This window comes from Melanerpes formicivorus, unplaced genomic scaffold (assembly GCF_026170545.1).
Source record: "Melanerpes formicivorus ecotype bairdi unplaced genomic scaffold, bMelFor1.0.p_v2 SCAF_14, whole genome shotgun sequence".
Taxonomy (NCBI): domain Eukaryota; kingdom Metazoa; phylum Chordata; class Aves; order Piciformes; family Picidae; genus Melanerpes; species Melanerpes formicivorus.
Genome location: NW_027142366.1, coordinates 3,173,899 through 3,190,371, shown reverse-complemented (window position 1 = coordinate 3,190,371; position 16,473 = coordinate 3,173,899). Strand labels below are relative to the sequence as shown.

At 56.8% G+C, this 16,473-nt stretch overlaps 1 protein-coding gene across 1 annotated transcript; it reads right to left on the bottom strand.

Moving 5' to 3' along the window:
• Positions 1–35: 35 nt before the first annotated feature.
• Positions 36–4,940, bottom strand: ACTB (actin beta). The gene is made up of 6 exons (XM_068146619.1): positions 4,834–4,940; positions 3,308–3,436; positions 2,751–2,990; positions 1,806–2,244; positions 1,347–1,528; positions 36–965 (listed from the first exon to the last, which is right to left on the bottom strand). Exons 2-6 carry the CDS (start codon positions 3,428–3,430, stop codon positions 822–824), a joined length of 1,128 nt encoding a protein of 375 aa, XP_068002720.1. The 5' UTR covers positions 3,431–3,436; positions 4,834–4,940; the 3' UTR covers positions 36–821.
• Positions 4,941–16,473: the final 11,533 nt, after the last annotated feature.

Here is a 16,473-nt window from a genome sequence, read left to right as displayed (position 1 = left end):
GCGAGACAATGACGAGCCAACACCAGTCGAGCCTCTATGGTGTGCACTTTTATTTGAACTGGTCTTTAAGTCAGTGTACAGGTAGCCCCCTCCCTCCCCCACGTACTGGCACCGCTTTTCCTAGACCCTGCAGGGGGACTGTAAAGCCTTCATTCACATCTATCACTGGGGGAACAGAGCCTGCTTCGCTTGAACAAATTGAAGAGAGGAGAGGGGAAAAAAAAACCCAAAACCCAACCAAAAAGAGAAGAAGAGGATCGAGTGTGGTTTGTTTTTTGTTTTTGTTTCTTTTAAGGCGGAAAGATACAAAAAAAAGACACTTGTTGGGTTACATAATTTACAGACAAGCAAGTATAACCTAACACCGGTGAGTGGCATCGGCTCCCTCCGGGCGCGGGCTGCTGCCTTCACAGAGGCGAGTTCACTTCCTGTAACAATGCAGTAGGAACAATGTTTGGAATGACTATTAATCAAAAAAAACCAAACAAACAAAAAAGGAGGAAAAAAAAAACCCAACCAAAAAGAAACAAATGTACAATCAAAGTCCTCAGATGCATCGTAGAACTTTGGGGGGTTGGAGGGGTTGGGTTGAGGGGGAAGGGGAGGGGAAGGGGAGGAGGGGGGGGCGTTCGCTCCGACAGGTTTCGTTTCAAGACTGTTGCTGACACCTTCGCCGTTCCAGTTTTTTAATCCTGAGTCAAGCGCCAAAGAACAAAACAAAAGAACAACAGATAAAGCCATGCCAATCTCGTCTCGGTTTATGAGCATTTATGGGTTTCGTTTCGTCACGAGGGCGTGGGTGGTGTTGGTAACAGTCCGGTTTAGAAGCATTTGCGGTGGACGATGGAGGGTCCGGATTCGTCGTACTCCTGCTTGCTGATCCACATCTGCTGGAAGGTGGAGAGGGAGGCCAGGATGGAGCCTCCGATCCAGACAGAGTACTTGCGCTCAGGGGGGGCGATGATCTGCGGCAGAGAGGAGGAACGGGGTCAGAAAGGCGGTGTGGAGCGCGGCGTCCTTGCGCGCTTGCTACCCACGCGCGGCCTCGCCGCACCAAGCTGTCTGGTTCTTTAGCTAGCCTTGGCCGAGATACCGTGAAGTCCGACCAGGCTTAAAGACAACCTCAGAGCCCCGCCACCTCCCCGCCTGCAGCCAGCATTTACACTAATCCCATTATTCAGGGGGTTGGTCGGATGCCATCTTGTCAAGGCAAGGCCATGAAGGCCGCGCCAGACAGCAGCAGGGCTTCTATCTCTCCTAGCAGGAGCTGAGCTTAACCCCCTCCCACCCGCTCTGCTTTTCAGCATTAAAAGGGGTGCCAAGAGGCTCCCCTGGCTCCATCCTACCTTGATTTTCATTGTGCTGGGTGCCAGGGCTGTGATCTCCTTCTGCATCCTGTCAGCAATGCCAGGGTACATTGTGGTACCACCAGACAGCACTGTGTTGGCATACAGGTCCTTACGGATATCCACATCACACTTCATGATGGAGTTGAAGGTAGTTTCATGGATACCACAGGACTCCATACCTGTGAGGAAGAAGCAGGATCAAGTCAGCAAAGGCTCAAACAACCAAAGAAGCCTGAGGGGCTACTGTGGGCAACCAAGAGACCATCAGCCCTTTCAGGGGTAACACTCTACAAAGCCACAGCTCTTGACAGGCTGGAGCTGAGGCTAACAGGAGACAACAAAAAAACCTTTCTACAGACCAGCAATAACACAGAACTGGCTGACATGGTCTCCAGGTCACTCTTCACAGAAAGGAACACTCAGTGGGGTACAAAGCACCCTTAAGAGTTAACTTACCCAAGAAAGATGGCTGGAAGAGGGCCTCAGGGCACCTGAACCTCTCATTGCCAATGGTGATGACCTGGCCATCAGGGAGTTCATAGCTCTTCTCCAGGGAAGAGCTAGAGGCAGCTGTGGCCATCTCCTGCTCAAAATCCAGGGCAACGTAGCACAGCTTCTCCTTGATGTCACGCACAATTTCCCTCTCGGCTGTGGTGGTGAAGCTGTAGCCTCTCTCTGTCAGGATCTTCATGAGGTAGTCCGTCAGGTCACGGCCAGCCAGATCCAGACGGAGGATGGCATGGGGGAGGGCGTAGCCTTCATAGATGGGCACAGTGTGGGTAACACCATCACCAGAGTCCATCACAATACCAGTGGTACGACCAGAGGCATACAGGGACAGCACAGCCTGGATGGCTACATACATGGCTGGGGTGTTAAAGGTCTCAAACATGATCTAGGGAGATAAAGAGAAAGGGTTGAGTCAACAGCAGGAAAAAAAGACTTCTTGCTACAGGTCTATACCAAGTCCATGCTTTTGTCCCTAGATATGAGGCTTTACACCCCCCTCAAAGTCCATGCTTATCTTGCCTGGTCTCCACCCACACCTGCCAGGTGAGAACCCAAGCAGGAACACCACCACAGACCCATCCACGTGTCACAGCAAGGAACAAAACAAATGCCAAGTAACTACAGTAGTCACTCAAGGCTGGTAAATGGATTAGTGTCTAGTCAGAAACAGCAGTTAGACAGTTGCTAGTTCAGTCTCAGAGAAAGCCAGCTTAGAAGAGCAAACAAAACCTGTCAAGGTCCAGCAAAGAGGAGACTCAGGTCAGGAAAGGAAAACCCTGTAAAGATGGCAAAAAGGGAGAATAGTGGTGAAGAAGGAGAGAGGACAACATAGATGAGGAGAGCTGGCCTGCAGCAGCATCTGCTGTAGCTCCAAGCTCTAGTTTTACACACCTGTGTCATCTTCTCTCTGTTGGCTTTGGGGTTCAGGGGAGCCTCTGTGAGCAGCACTGGGTGCTCCTCGGGGGCTACTCTCAGCTCATTGTAGAAAGTGTGGTGCCAGATCTTCTCCATGTCATCCCAGTTGGTGACAATGCCGTGTTCAATGGGGTACTTCAGGGTCAGGATACCTCTTTTGCTCTGGGCTTCATCACCAACATAGCTGTCTTTCTGGCCCATACCAACCATCACACCCTGCACAACAAAGAACAAGCAGTAAGTACATCTGAAGGAAAAGCCCCACTGGATGGATAACCTGTTTCTCCCAGAGCTGGGTCCCCAGTCACTGCCCCACTCCATCCAGAAAGGCATCCAGGCAGCAACTGCTTTGACACACCCTGCACAAGAGCTCTGCAGGAGGCTGCATTCCCCACCCATTGTGCTGCAGCACAGAAGATTCTTTTGTTATGAGGCCAGATTTAAAAGCTTCTGGAAAGTCAGTGCCCCTAGGACAACCACTCCCACCAAAACCCCCTCTCTTCTGTCCAGGAACAAGCACCCTAGCCACCTACCTGGTGCCTGGGGCGACCCACGATGGATGGGAAGACAGCCCGGGGAGCATCATCCCCAGCAAACCCGGCCTTGCACATACCGGAACCATTGTCAACAACGAGCGCGGCAATATCGTCATCCATGGCTGGCTGCCGAAGAAGAGAGACGGGGACATCAGCATCCCTGGTCACCCAGCCCCGTCCCCGCGGCAGCAGGCAGGGAACGGGAAGGTGATGCCGCCAGGCCTCCCCCACCCATTTCCTTCCTGCCGCCTCAGCACCGCTTCGCCCTCCGCCCGCTAGAGGGGGCGACGCCTTCCCGGCTGCGGCGCGGAGGGATTTGGGACAAAGGAAGTGCCCGCGCCCCTCGCGCTGTGACCATAAAAGGCAATGGCTGGAGCACGCCGCGCCTCGCCCGCCGCCAGCCCTTGCTGGGGGGCGGGTACCGCCGGCCACACCCACCGGGGCCAGCAGGGCGCGGCTGCCACGCCCCAGCGCCCCGCCGTGTGCCAGCCAGCCGGGCTCGACGCCTCGCTCCGCTGCGGGGTGCTCGTGCTGCTGCAGCGCGGCTCAGGGCGAGGGAGAGCCCCGCAAGCCCCGCACGGAGGCTTTTCCGCGAGGAGCCTCCTCGCCGAGCCTGCTAGCCAAGCGCCGGCAGCGCTCTGCCCCGTCGGGCGGCGGCAGCGCGCTGGGATTAAAGCCCTGCTCTTATGCAATGGCCGCCTGCCCCGAGCAGGGCGAGCTCAGTGCCGGCGCCTCCGACAGCACCGGTTTAATCCGTTGCTAAGGCGGAGGGAGGAGGGGAGATGATAAGACTGTGCGGCAGGGGCCGGCACATGTACCAGCCCCGCACGGGGCAGCCTGGGTAGTGTAGGCGCTGCCCGGAGCGGCTAGCCTGGCTGCACAAGGGAGGCGCAGCGAGGGGGGGCTTCTCCTCTTCCCCCACACCCCTTGCATGCAGCTTTTGTTCCGATGCAACCACCTCGCCCGGAGAGGTGGTGCCGCTGCCTCCCCCTTCCCTTGCAAAGGGCAAGCCACACTGGTTGTACCCAGCGAATAGGGGAACCGCGCCCCTTCCCGGCGGGGAACAACGCCCCCAGGCCCAGCCGCGCCTTGGGCCCCTCAACCCCCCCCATCCCTCACCAGCAGCTGCGGAAGGAGGGGTTGGGGGGGACCGCGTCGTACAGACAAAGCCCCGCGTCCCATTCCCCCCTACCGGGCACACAATAGCCGAGCCGCCCGCTCCCCCCCCCCGGCCGCCAGCAATCCTCTTAGGAGGCGGATTAACCCCACGGGCAGCAAGGGTGTGACCCTCCCCCCCTACTACAAGCAACAGTCCTCAAGCAACCACTGAATCAACGTCTCCTTCCATGCCCCTCCAAAATACCGCAGCGCACGGCGGGCCAGGCGCACTCATCAAACAAAAGGGCGCCGCGAGAGCGGGCACGCCATCTTCTACCAAGCTTAATTAAGCTAACATAAAAACAACAGCCATTAAGCGCTGGAGGAAAGCTACTCCTCCCTTACAACCACCCATCCTCGCTCACCTTCGGGGAGTTCGGTGGTCGGAGCCGGAGCGGGCGGCGGCGTGCAGCGACAGCGGCGGCGGGAGCTAAAGGGGAGGGGCGGGCGGGCGCGCGCGGGAAGGCAGGCAAGAGAGCTCGCGGCGGCTCCCGCCCGCCGCCTCGCGCCGCCTTTTATTGGGCCGCCGCCGCCGCCGCCTCGCCATAAAAGGAAACTTTCGGAGCGCGCCGTTCTGATTGGCCCCCCGCCGCGCCTCCCCGCCTCGTTCCGCCCCGCCCCCGGCCCCGCCCCGCCCCGCCGCGCGCGGCGGCGACCCCCCCCCCACATCCCCCCTCTCCAACACACCCCCCGCCCTGCCAAGAGAAAAAACACTCGGGGGGGAAGGGGGGCGCTCTGTGAGACACATCGGGGTATGGGTATTGTAGGGGCAACACAGCACCACCACCGTTTCACTCTGCTTGGCTGGGGAAGGGGCTTGTTGGCCCCCAGCGCTTTCCCCCCAACACCGGGGGTCGCGGTGGTCCGGTTAGTCCCGTGCAGCGCGCACACACACACACCCAAAGTAACCCTCACACAAAGCCCCGTGGCTGGGGCAGCACGGGGGATCACCAGCCCCTTCACTCCCGGGCTGTGCTGCAGACCCCCCAGGAGAGGAAAAGGGGTACCCCGTCAGCATCGTGCTGCAGGAACCCCCCGAGGAGGGGTGGAGTTGGCCGCTGCCTGCCCGTGGCTGCAGCGCTGTCCCTCGCCCTGGCCACAGTAAGGGTCAGTGGCCTGCACCCCCTTGCCACCTGGGGCAAACACCAGTATCCCCCCAGTAGGTCCCAGCACAGAGCAGGATGCAGGGCCAAGTTCACTGCTGATGTCAGCAGGCAGCGGCGACAGGGCTCCTGCCAGCCTGCTGCCAGGCCTTTGGCCCTTGAACCCAGCTGGGAACGCCGCAGCCACCTCCGGGCACCGTTAGAGGCACTGTCCCTACGGCAGTGGCGATACCCAGGGGAAGGAAATGCTCCACCGGCTCGAGTCAAGCAGGGGGCCCCGGTCCCCGGTCCCCATCCTGTCCTGGGGCTGGCTGGGGGGTACTGTGGGAGCAGCGATTTGGTCAGATTTGGGCACTGTTTGTTTCTGTCCTCTTTAATCCCAAAGCTTGTCGGAACGGGAGACGTGGCCGCTGCTGCCCGAGCTGCAATTCCCTCCTTGGCTCGTTCCCATCAAATACTGGTTGGAAATAAAGGCGAGGGCAGCATCCGCGGAGCAGCAGGCAGCAGCGACAAGAAGGCTTTGCGTCTCCAGAGCGCTGTGCGAACGCGGGCTGATTAATCAAGTTAATTAAACAGCCCTGTAAGTAAAGTACAGAAGCCACTCGCAATCTGTTGCCGGTTGGAAGCGCCCAGACTTTGGTGTGGGGACCTTGAGTGTGTAATCTCAGTGCTCTGTAAAGAGCAATGGCAGGGAAAAAGATTAAAATTCCCTGGAAAAGCATAAAAATGCCAAAAATGAGCTCTTCTTTATGGGACACCCCTCGCCTGGCAGCGTGGTGGGGGGAGCCAGCCTTGACACCAGCATCTTGTGGTCCACTCCAGCGAGCTCTTTGTCACCAGGGAGCCATGGAGATCACAGTGAGGATGATGGGGTCTGGAGGATAGATTTCCTTCCCTAAACCACCAACTTCCCTCCCCAGCGTATGGTCTGGCCGAGGTGTGAGACCCAGGTGTTATTTCCCCCACTCCCCAGCAGTGCTCCCTGCTGTGTGACAAACAAAGGAGAAGAGCAGCAGGATGAACCTGCTGAGATTTGCAATTAACTCGGGGAGGATGGGAGGAGATGGGGCACTAGGTATGGATGGGAACACAGAGATCAATACTTTTCCTCTTCCCCAGGAGTGCCTTATCCAGGACCTGGTGGAGGTGCCCCAAAACCCAGCACCATGGCTGCTCCCAGATGGGTGCCTCAGAAGGGATGGTGTGGGGAGAACAGAGGAGAGCCCTAGGGGCTGCTGGGCCATTTCAGGGCCATGCCACATCCCTCAGGGCAGAGGTGGCCATGGTGATAGACACACCCTGCCAGGCCACCTTGGGACCCTGCAATCCCCTCCGCTCCCTCTGGAGCTGGCATGGTGATGGGGCAGAGACACCCCAGCGCACAGGTACCGTCCCAAGAGGAAGCCCCTGGTGGAAGGAGGTCCAGCCTGGGCAAGGCAGGATTTCTGCAGGGCCATGCCAGAGCAGAGGTGCCTTAGCATGGTCATTCCCCTGCCACCTTGGCTGGATCGTGCAAGATCTCTGTGTCGCTGCTCCTCCTGCAGTAAAACGGGAGCCATGGCTGTTAATTACCTACCTCACAGAGAATTAATTAATGTTTGTGCTCCACTTTGAAAGGGCTGATTATTAATTAGAGGATTATACGTCAAATAAGGGGAGCCACAAGGCACAGGTACAGCTGCCGGCCCTTGCAGGTGTAAAGTGTGGTCCATGCATGGTCTGATAAGAGGTCTGCAGAGCACAGCAGCAGGGAAATGTCCTACAGTAGCACTGAGGTGATGGCTTTGCACGGGGAGCTTCAGGAGGAGGTCACAACCAGGTGGGGGAGGCCACCATGGCTCATGGAGGGTCTTGGTCAGCTGGATGGGGGCATGGGCCAGAGCAATGGGATGCTCCACTGCTTCCTGGTGAGCTGGTTGGGTGGAGTGGGGCTGGGGAGCCACAGATAAGAGACAGACCATTAGGCAGAGGTGGGGGGTGGGGGGAATTACGGGCAATTAGCATCTCTTGATTATGGCACTGAATCAGAAAGCAATCAACCTGCAAGCATCCGGCGGGAAGAAGCGCCGGGCCCGCACCTCCTGGCTTTCAGGGCAGGAGGATTTGGCGTTGCTGGAGGTGGCAGGATGTGGCCTGCAGCACACAGCTGCTGCCACAGCTTCCTCCTGCCACGGCGATGTTTGATAGCAAAGCCACCAGCCAGTCACCGTGTTCACCACCCTGCACAGTTTGGTGAACCGAGCCGGCTCCACTGGCCTGAGCTCAGGGCTCTCCTCCCGGCAGCTCCTGGGATGTCGCAAGAGCAGAGAGGAGTGAAAGGGGAACCGAGCAAAGAGCTCCTCAGCCATTGTGTTACCCTTGGGCAGGCATTGCAGGCTCCCAAGTTTCCCTGGTTTGCTTCATTTCTCCCTGCTTGGCCTTGGCACTCGTCTCGCCCCAGCTCTGGACAGAACTGTCTGGGGGAGGATCCTGCTGCCCTTCGCTGGCTGATACAGCCAGGCTTGAATTTCTGCACTTGTGGGACAACATGTGAGCTCTCCTTTCCACTCACTTCTTCCAGCCCTTCCCCTGGAGCAGTCTCTGTGCTCATGCAGGGACAGCAGCTACTGCACATTTGGGGAGAGGAGAGTCAAGGAGGGGGAGAATAATTCCAGCTGCTTTTGGGGCTGGTTTGAATTCCTGCATGTCCCCTTCAGCTCCTCCATTGCTGCCCTCACCCTGTGCTCAGGTCTCCACTCCCTCCCTCTTGCTGTTGTGACAATGAGAAGAGGGGTGGAAACTCCTGGAATCATCCCAGTCACTTCAGATCACCCTCCCACAAAAAGCATGGAGGTTTTTCAGAGCGCTGCCTTTCTCCTCCTGTCCCACTCCCCAGGGGGAAGAAGGAAGGGCACTGCCCACATCCCCTGTTTCACAGGCAAGGCAACAATCCCAGCACCTTCCTCTTTTTCAATTCACTCCTCACAGCACCAGCTGCAATGGGAATGTGCAGGAGGTAAAATCTGAGCAGGATTCCCCAGGCCCATCCCCCCCGTTGGAGATGTTCAGAGGCCTCAGCACAGCCTCCACCTCTCTCAGTGTTAAAACCTGAAGCAAACCAGCCCCTGACATTTTTCTGATTCACTGCATTGCATCCCTGATGCAAGCTCATCTCCAATGAGCTGCAGACCCTCCTCTCCCACACATCCCTCCCCGAGGTTCCTGCTCCTTTGTATCGATCCTCCAGCTCTCTCCCATTTATCAGTGCCTTTTACCAGGGGAGATGAATGCCTTTCCCTCTGCAGACCTCCTTGTCCAAGGGACCATTCCCCCCCAGTCCACAGGGACAGGCTGTCTGTGCATCAAGCATCACAATGGAAGCAAATCATTTTATCATATCCCACTGGAAAACTGGATGAATTCACCACTTTCCATCATCAGGGCACCAGCAGACAGCCTGTGCCAGGTTTTGCTGAGGCTGCTGGATAGCTGCTCAGGTAGCAGAGGTGGCAGATGGGGCCACATGCCTGCTTTACAGCCTGCTGTCCCTGAGAACAGGACTTTGCTGGAGGGGCTGAAGCTCTGAACAGCGCTTTTCTCCACGCATTTCCCCAGCCATGCCTGTCCTTGATGCCTCCAGCACCGTTTCTTCATGTCCCCATGCCTTCCCCAGCCCCTTCATCGCTGATCCCTGCACCAGCATTTCCAGATCGTGATGCTGGCCCCAGGGTGCTCCAGCCCACGCAGGCAGCAGGAGCTCAGGACTTTGTTCCCAGCCCTGCAGGCAGCCGAGTAAGCAGCTGGCAGCCAGTGCCTAGGCTGGGCATCTTCTGCCCAGCTCCTTCCTGCCCCTCAGCAGCCATACCATGCTTCCAATCTCCCTGGGCCAGGCTGGCCCAGCTGGAGCAGGGCAAAACCCTCCCTTCCCCCACCAGTTAAACGTGCTGCTGGTGTGATCTTGGTTGACCTTGACAGCGAGAGTTGCTGAGGCCCAAGCGTTGAATTGTTTTCAGCCCAAGGTCACTCCCCAGCACATCATGCTTAGACTGGCACAGCCAGACCCCAGGGCAATGCTGGCCAGGCTCCCAGACTCAGCCCTGCTGGCCACCCCATGCATCTTTGGGGTCCACTTCTCCCACAGCAATGGGACAGCTATAAGCTAAAACCCTATGCTGGCCTCCTTGCATAGGAGAAGACCTTCCCTGAAGGGTTTGAGACCAGCCAGAGCAGGTCCTTCCCCTCCAGCCAGAACTTGCATCAGCTTTGGGGAATATTTCCTCCAGCTAAAAGCAAAAGGGGAAGAGAAAAGGCTGATTGTCCCTGCAAGGCTCAGTCCTCTGGTCCCACATCATTTCCCAAATGCCACTGAATGACCTCCTCCATTGTGATGCAGCCCCGGGGGGGACTTTCCCCAAAGGATGCTCGCCTGGGTTTGGTTCCTTGGCACACCAAAAGGCTCCTACACATGTTACCCAGCACTCCACCGAGCTCTATGGTGTATTTTCAGCTGCTTCTTCATTACTCTGAGAATTGATTTCTCTTGGTCACTGATGAAGGAGGCAGGGAGGCAGCTGGATGGAGTTTTCTGCTTGTACTGTACCTAGGAAATGAAAGAGACCCTGGGCTACCCAAGCATACCAGGAAACTGCCTTTGATCTCTGCTGAGCTAAAGGCACTTTCCATCTGAGGGATTCAAGCCTTTGGAAGAAGTGACCTGTTCCACCTCAGAGAGGAAAGCAAGAACTCTGCCTTTGTTTTCCGTGTGGGAAGTGGAGGAGAGGGAGTGGAGATGCTGGCAGAGACCAGTTGGGACAGCTCTGCCACCCAGGCCAAGTAATTAAGAACACTTCTGACTCTGCAGGCAATTCTGCTTTGGGTTTGGGGTGTAATCCCCACTTATCTCTAGCAATTGGGGGTCACTTTGACTCAGAGGTTAACTGGAAGGGAAGTCTGGGAGAGCTGTGCTATGGTGGCTGGGGCAGCCCTGAGCACCCCCACAAACAAGAACCCTCACCCCTCTGTCAGCCCCAGACCTGCACCCAGTTCCTCCACCCGAGGGCATGGGCATGCTCAGGGAACAGGTAGGCAAGGGAGGGTTTGCCCATTCCTAGAAGGAGGGCTGTGGAGCCACTTTGGACCCCAGCCCAGCCCCTGCTGGCCCCCGGCTGTGTTTGCGCAGCCAGCGCCGAGCCCTGACGTAAGCGGCTCGCCCCAGGCAGGGAGTCATCGATGGAGGAGTGGGACCTGTTCTTATCAATGCCCCATCCACTCCCCGTGCTCCCCTGGGTTAGAATAAACCCTCAGGGGCGATCCAGCCTGTACAGAACACTCAGGCCTTTCACAAGAGCCACCAGAAATGAAACCCAGCTGACATCTGTCCTCCCACCTTGGCTCCTCGCTGGGGAGCAGGTGTAGGGGGAGGAGGATTGGGAGGTTTTCATCCAATGCCAGGCAGAGCAGGCTGGTTTCTGCTCTCCATGGCAGGGATACCAGTAGGGTGGGCAGGTGGCCAGGGAAGGAGAGAGCCTGTGTGCCCCGAAGGGTGATGCAGCTTCCAACCAGCCCCTGTGGTCCGGCTCTCAGTGAGACCTACAGCGAAGCCAGAGAGCTTGCAATGAGACCAAGCCTCCATTATCACCCAGAGACCATTCCACACACAAACTGGGGATCAAAAGACAGTACCACCACCAAGCCCCTGTGCAGAGGCACCATCCCCACTGCATTTTACTGCCTTCTCACCCCACTGCCCCTGAAGTTTCCATCCCTCACTCAAGACAGTATTTCCACGTGTGCTTTGTTTGGCTCATTTCACACATTCCAGCTGGCACGAGATAAGATCTCAAGAGAAAGGCAAACAAACGCAGTGGGTGCCATGAGCTGACTGTCACTCCCCTGACTAAGGTACTCTGCAACCTCCTCACCAGCTCTGACCTGAAAGTGAGGACACCCCAGGCTTCATCCCACCGTGGACTAGTCTGTGGGAGGGAAATCTGGCAAGAGAAAGTGTGATGGGTTTGTGAGTTGTCAGGTCCCTCCTTCTCCAGAGAGGGGGTCATCAGACCTCTTGCCTGGCACCAGGGTCCCTTTGCCACCCTTAGGTGCCCTCTTTGCTGTGCCATGTGGGCACTGTGTGCCTGGGCAGGTGGTGAGCCCCTCCAGGCTGGTGGAGCTGGTATCAGCTCAGAGAATATTTGAGAAATGCACTTAGGTCCCATTGAGACCTCAAGGGCTTGCAGCTCACAGGTGGCACTCACTGGCACCACCCCTGGGACTCCCCACCTGCCCTGGCCCAGGAATCCCTTAAGGGCCCCCATGCTGGCATGTGCAGAATGGTGTATGAACACCTCTGCCTGCTCCAGCCCTTCATCATAAATAGGCTCAAGAATGCCACATTCCTCTTCTCTTCCCTTCTCCATGCCAGAGCTGGAGCCATGTGAGGGGTGCAGAGGTGACTTCCAGACCTCCTCCACTCACAGGCAGCAGAACAGCAGAGGAAGCCAAGCAAATGCAGGAGCCACCAGGTCCACAGCAGGGCTCAGGCAGAAAACAGGCTGGGACATGAAAGGTGGCTGCTGTCTCTGGGGCTCCTCAGCCCCATGAAGAGGCAAGCCACCAACAGAACACCAGGGAGTGATTTTCCTGTGGGGACTTTGCAGAAGCCCCTGTGGTTCCAGTACCACTACCATGGCTGTGAGATGGCTGCAAATCACCTTTCACTTTCTGGGAAACCTAGTTCTTGTTTTGCAAGAGCCCAAGGCAGGACCAGCAAGAGGAAGATGCAGCAGGAATGAGGAAGCACTGAGCATGGGGCAGCTCTGGCCTCAACACAGCCTGGGCTTGGTCCTGGCAACAGTCTGGCAGAGAATAGTGTCCCTGCTTCGCCTGAGTGTCAGCTGGTTCAGGCTCCTTGCTCAGGGCTGGCTTGGTGGGCAGGAAGCTGCTTACCCAGCCCCAGCCCCATGGGACCACAGCCCCCTACCCAGATCCAGCAGCTTCTAAGACCAGGAAAGGTTTTCTCCTGCCCATGCAGCATGGGGTATATCACTGCAACCAAACCCAGATCCCTTCCCTGGGCTTCTTCCTCTGCTGCGGAGGTGGGTGACAGGAGGTATGGGAAGGGGAGAGGAAGGGATGGTGACAGTCCTCCCTTCTCTCCAACAAGCACCCACCTCTCTCTGCACACATGTAATGAGTCTAGAGTGCTCAAGGGATGCACCTACCCAGCAGCTCTCAGCACATCCCTCAGCCTGGAGAAATCAGCCTTAGATGGCAAAACCTGACCCAGTCTCTGCATAACCAGCTGGAGAAAGAGGCAGCAGAACCAGAAACCAGCAAGCAGCTGAGGCCTGCCGCCCACCATCCCCTCCATCACCTCACAAACCTTAAAATGTCACCTGGAATGCCCCACAAGATGGGTGTCCTGGATCACCCTGCACCCCTATTCCCAGGGCAGGCACAGGGTAGGAAAACTGGCTGTCAGTTTGAGGAACAACAATGGACAAGAGCCTCCTTGAGCCCCTGTTTTAGCTTTGTCTGTTAACTTCCAGAAGATGCCAGGGCATGAGCTGCTGAAGTGCTGCAGGCCTGTGCTTGCTTCTGAGAGAACTCTGTGCTCAGCAGTGAAAACATTTCTGAGCTCCCAGAGTCTCCCTGGACTGAGATGGAAAAGAGCTTGAACGCTCACTCATCTCCTTGGGGTTTGGAGGTGTCCTCTTGAGCCCAGCTGCCTGTAAAGCAGAACCAGTGATGATCTGCCACCAGCCTGAGCTCCTCTGCAAGGCTGATGTTCTTCATTGGCTTGTGGGCAAGGGGGGAGCCTTACAGCACAGGACAAGCCCACCAGCATCATGAATTTCCTCCCATAAGTCACCAGTCCCATTTAATGAACCCTGCACTGGTGCCCAGCATGCCAGCAGCTCCCAAGGTTTGTCTTGCCTGGCTTGTTGGCCATCCCATTTCTGCTTGGCTGAGCAGATCTCTTACAGTTGCTCTAATCACAACCTGACAGTGAGCAGGGCTGTAGCAAGCTGCTCCTGGTTGATGCTGGGGGTGCAGAGCAAGGTCCTTCACCCACCTGCTCCCACGGATTCAGGTCTCTGGGATGGAACAGGACAGCCTGGAAAGCTGCACCATCCCAGTTCCAAGAGTTGCTGTGTTTCCATTTCCCAGCACTTTCCTCCATCAGGGCTGTGCCAGCAGACATCTCTTTGAGGCAGCCATCCTTGGGGGAATTGGCTTGTGCACAGGAGGGCTGGTTTTGGCCTTGCCCTTTCCCTCCCCATCTTCAGATGGGAGCAAGGACCGAGCGGTGGGAGAAGACGCATCCCTTGGGATACAGGCAGCAACTCCCCTTGCTGCAAGGGACCTTCTGCAAAGGGAAAGTCAGAGGGAGAAGTCTGCACACATCAAAAAGAAACAATCTCAGCAAAGTCATGATTATTTCAAAGCTGTGCAGACAAGTCACCTCCCCACAGCCCTCCCTGAGCCTGCAAAGGAGATGGATGGCTTTCTCCTGTGCCAGGACCGGTTTCCAAGCTTGCCAGCCCAGTGGAGATGAAGCTTCTCCTGCCAGTCCAGCTCTGTCACAGGGTCCCCACCCTGGCTGGCTGGGGGATGGGGAGTTGCAGCACCCACAGCCCCTGGACTGGGAGCATTTCCTCCTGGAGAAGAAGTATGGAAAAGACCTGGAAACTGGCTCCGGGTGGATTTAATCCTGTTTGATTTCCTCTTCTCTGAGCTTCAACCAAGTCTTTTGAAATTGTTTCCACTCCACTCCTCAAGGAGTGATGTTTCCATCATGGGACATGCTCTTCCTCATCAAATAGTGTTATAAATGCAGTAGTGGTTTGGGAAGCACCAGCCCCTTCATCTCCCTCTGCTACAAAAGTCCTGAGACTTCAATTAAATAGGACACAACCATCCCTGCTGGGAAGGGACCCAAATCCCCTAAGCCTAACCCAAAATTTAAACAACAAAATGGGACTGTGGGAGGCCAGCAGAGCAACCAAACCCTGCAGCCATCCAACACTTTGCTGTCCAGGGTGGTTGATTTTCACCATTAAAGGGGATGCTACCTCCACCAGCAGCTGGCTGTGGTCCTGCATCACTGGGTCACCTCTGAGCTGCTTCCCATTGCTCAGTCTTGCAGGAAACTCACATGAAATCAGGCTCTGGGGACAGAGACCCCACAATCTGCATGGGAAGGGCTTCCTCACCTCTAGCCTGTGTCTCTGCTGCTGCTGGTTCAGCCCAGAATTCCTGCCATTGGTCACTGTGCCCCCAGAGAACAAGGTGGTCCCTTCCTCTCCACCTTGTCGTGTTGTATCTCCTCTCACTTCTTTCCTCCACACACTGCTGCTAGCAGTGTCCCAGCACCCCAAGCACCGGGGATGACTCTGAGGCAGGGGAGGCTTTTTCCATCCCATCACAGCTGAGTCTGGAGCTCAGGTCTCCCAGCCCACCTCCAGCCTGCTTCAGTGCCGATATTTCCCACGCTGGGGGTGGGGGTTGAGCATGGCCAACTCAGCCAGGAGAAGAACAAAGATGAAAGAGTTTTTCAAACCCCTTCACCCTACCTTTTTTTCAAGCCTCAGAGAAGCTGAGCCCCTCTCAGCATGAGCTCCTGATCCCAGGAGGACCTCATTGTCCCTCCAATGCAAGCAACAGAACCAAGCCATAAAACCCCCTCGGAGCCCCTGCTCCATGGTTTTATTTTCCTGTGGGCAGCTGCCAGGAGCAGTCATGCTGCTCAAGGAGGTCGGGCAGCGTTTTGTCCCCGTGGGATGTCTTGACCCAGGGTTGAGCGAGCCCTGCCCTCTGGCCAAACCCAGCTGCCAGCAGCCGCAGCCGAGCCGGTTGCCCGCGGGGCTGCGGGGACCGTCCTCCGTCACACCGTTCCCACAGTCCCAGCCCTCGAAGGTTTCACCTCCTCGGAGGCGGAGCGGTGCCTAATGACAAGCGAAGGATGGTGCCACACCTGCAGAAAGCCATTTTTGGAAGGACACCTGGGGAAGAAATGATTCCCATGTTGCTGCTCTGTAATTAGCATTAATTACTGGGGCTTGTGAAACCTCATCCCATTTACTCCAGGCAGCACCTGACGGAAACTGTGGGAATCCCGTCTGGCTGAGTCAGCCGGGAGCTGGGGAGGGGATGATGAATCCTTGGGGTCCCTCTCTCTGCCCCCCCAGCCCACAGGGACGGAGGTTTGGGAGGGGGTGTGCTGCAGGATTGGTTAATACACCAAAGGACAGCCAAGGCTCATTCATCTCGCCCTTCCCCAACGCGTTCCCAAGGTCCTTCCCCCCTCTGATGACAACCTAGCATGTCCCAAGTCTGAGGGGCTCTCATCTGCTCCTCTTTAAAGCACCTTCACTCCCCAGCCCTGCCTTGCACAGCAGAGCAGCACATTGCCTTGGGGAGCTGCCTCTACCCCAGCTTGTTGCCTTCAGCAACCCCCTCGAGGTGTTGTTATAGACAGGAGGGGGAAATCCACCCCAAAAGCCTAACCCCAAGCAGCCACTCCATCAGCACCAAATGGCAGGGTCCTGCTGCTTGACTCACTTCTCCTTTATTCTTTTTTTTAGCATTAGTGATTCAAGTGAATCAGGACATTTCATCATTCAGAGTCATCTCACCCTGCCCCAGTGACTCCTTGGTGGCCTGGGGCTGGGGTCACATCCATCCTCCTCTCCCTTATCCACATCCTCTCCCTGAGGGGGCCCAGCTGCTGCAGCCTCACCCTCAAACCAGCAGTGTTTGCCTTCAAGAGGGCACCCCTCACCTCACCCATCAGGCTCTTTTCTCCCCAGCTCCTAGCTCAGAGTGCTCCAGCATCCACCCCAACCACTACCCTGGATGGATCACAGTGATGGTCCTAGGGGCATTGTCTGGGTGTCCTTCGACTTTCCACACACCACCACT